The 2,811-nt window shown below is 39.6% G+C and overlaps 1 protein-coding gene across 1 annotated transcript in view; it reads left to right on the forward strand.

Moving 5' to 3' along the window:
- LOC104728481 (respiratory burst oxidase homolog protein D-like) overlaps window positions 1–2,323 on the forward strand; it is a gene marked incomplete at its 5' end in the record, with an annotated part of 4,742 nt that extends 2,419 nt beyond the window's left edge. The window contains 4 exons of the mRNA XM_010447454.2: window positions 30–716; window positions 807–902; window positions 1,072–1,873; window positions 1,974–2,323. Coding sequence (XP_010445756.2) covers window positions 30–716; window positions 807–902; window positions 1,072–1,873; window positions 1,974–2,083 — 1,695 coding nt within the window. The remainder of the gene's footprint in view (window positions 1–29; window positions 717–806; window positions 903–1,071; window positions 1,874–1,973) is intronic.

Consider the following 2,811-nt stretch of genomic DNA (forward strand, 5'->3'; position numbering starts at 1 on the left):
TGAAACCGGCAAAAGAGACCAACCCTTTGGTGAGATGGTCGGAGAAAATCAAATACTTCATACTTGATAACTGGCAGAGATTATGGATCATGATGCTATGGCTTGGCATCTGCTGTGGCCTCTTTGCTTACAAATTCATTCAGTACAAGAACAAAGCTGCCTATGACGTGATGGGTTATTGCGTTTGTGTCGCCAAAGGTGGCGCGGAGACTCTTAAATTCAACATGGCTCTCATATTGCTGCCTGTTTGTCGCAATACCATCACATGGCTCAGGAACAAGACCAAGCTAGGTACTGTAGTTCCGTTTGATGATAATCTCAACTTCCACAAGGTTATTGCAAGCGGGATTGTAGTAGGGGTTTTACTCCATGCGGGTGCGCATTTAACGTGTGATTTCCCACGTTTAATTGCCGCGGATGAGGAAACCTACGAGCCTATGGAAAAATACTTTGGAGACCAACCAGAGAGTTATTGGTGGTTTGTGAAGGGAGTCGAAGGATGGACTGGTATTGTGATGGTTGTGCTAATGGCTATAGCCTTTACACTCGCTACGCCTTGGTTCCGTCGTAACAAGCTTAACTTACCTAACTTCCTCAAGAAGCTTACTGGTTTCAATGCCTTTTGGTACTCCCACCATTTGTTCATCATTGTTTATGCTCTTCTTATTGTCCACGGTATCAAGCTCTACCTCACAAAGATCTGGTATCAGAAAACGGTACGCTCTTCAAACCTTCGTCATTCTATTTTCTTCATTTATTTCCTTTTTTCGGGTTTATAACACTTCATGTTTATGTGATTCTTGTAGACATGGATGTATCTCGCTGTACCCATCCTTCTGTATGCATCTGAGAGGCTGATCCGTGCTTTCAGATCAAGCATCAAACCGGTTAAGATGCTCAAGGTCAGTTATACTTCTATTTATCAATTGAAAACCTTAGGTTTCTAGATATATAAATCTTCCAACGTAGGAAACTGCCATGATTTGTGTAACTGTTTTGACAAAAGTAGGAAAACTGCCTCTGACATTATGCTTTAAAGACTTGTAACGTTACGTATAAATGTAATAACAGGTAGCTGTATATCCCGGGAACGTGTTGTCTCTACACATGACGAAGCCACAAGGATTCAAATACAAAAGTGGACAGTACATGTTCGTGAACTGCCGAGCCGTATCTCCTTTCGAATGGCATCCTTTCTCAATCACATCAGCTCCTGGAGACGAATACTTGAGCGTACACATCCGCACTCTCGGTGACTGGACACGTAAACTCAGGACCGTTTTCTCTGAGGTCTGCAAACCTCCTACCGCGGGTAAAAGCGGTCTACTCCGAGCAGACGGTGGAGATGGGAACCTCCCGTTCCCAAAGGTCCTTATCGATGGTCCCTACGGTGCTCCCGCACAAGACTACAAGAAGTATGATGTGGTTCTTCTAGTAGGTCTCGGCATTGGAGCCACGCCTATGATCAGTATCCTCAAGGACATCATCAACAACATGAAATCTCCTGACCGCGACAGCGACATCGAAAACAACAACAGTAACAACAACAACAACAGTAAAGGGTTTAAGACGAGGAAGGCTTACTTCTATTGGGTGACTAGGGAACAAGGATCGTTCGAATGGTTCAAGGGGATAATGGATGAGGTTTCGGAGCTGGACGACGAAGGAATCATCGAGCTTCACAATTATTGCACGAGCGTGTACGAGGAAGGTGATGCAAGAGTGGCTCTCATCGCCATGCTTCAGTCCTTACAACACGCTAAGAACGGTGTTGATGTCGTGTCGGGAACACGTGTCAAGTCGCACTTCGCCAAACCTAACTGGAGACAAGTTTACAAGAAGGTCGCAGTTCATCACCCCGGCAAACGAATAGGTATACAAATTAATATCGACCATTAATCTAGTTATCTACCCATTGTTATATAATTAAGTAATGGATTCAGATTAAATACTGATATAAATTCTAATTGCAGGAGTCTTTTACTGTGGAATGCCAGGAATGGTAAAGGAATTAAAAAATCTAGCTTTGGATTTCTCTCGAAAGACAACCACCAAGTTTGATTTCCACAAAGAGAACTTTTAGATTCTATAGGTCTGTAGAAAAAATAAAAAAACAATTATCAAAACAGATATATATTTATTATAAATTCTTTTCACTATATGAAAATCATATGAGCTATCTTTTCCCGTTGCTTCTTTATTTTTTTTCCCAACCGTTTTTTGTTGTTTACCTTTCCTTTCCTTTTTTTTTATAACTTCAAGCGAAAAATTAAATATAAGATAGTAAATATTTAGTTACAGCTTTGGTGTTGTAAGAATGTTATTATGGACTTCTTGTATCATTCCATTTTGCACTTGTACTCTTACAAGTCATATTGTATCTTTACATTTTTTTTTTGTTTAAGTCAGTTTTAGCACAAAATAGTAATAAATCTTGTCTAAAGACTCCTAGGACCAATTGACAAGAGGTAGTAAAAGCTTTGTAAGTGTTTCTAGGGTCGGAATATGTCACAATCCAATGTATTTGACTAATTATAAGAGTTTTAAATACATTATGAGTGTTTAGACAACACTTATAACCATTTTGTCCAAAATAGGCTAAAACCGAGAAAACATGCTAAAACCGACAAAACTTTGCTTAGAAGTAGTAAACAGATTCGTCACTGTTTCTAAGGTCAAAATTTGTCACAATCCAATGAAATTGACTAACTATAAGAATTATAGATGGATTAGGAGTGTTTAGAAAACACTTATACCCATTTCGTCCCAAAACATGTTAAAACTGACAAAACTTTCCTTAAAAGCAGTAAA

This window comes from Camelina sativa, chromosome 11 (assembly GCF_000633955.1).
Source record: "Camelina sativa cultivar DH55 chromosome 11, Cs, whole genome shotgun sequence".
NCBI lineage: Eukaryota > Viridiplantae > Streptophyta > Magnoliopsida > Brassicales > Brassicaceae > Camelina > Camelina sativa.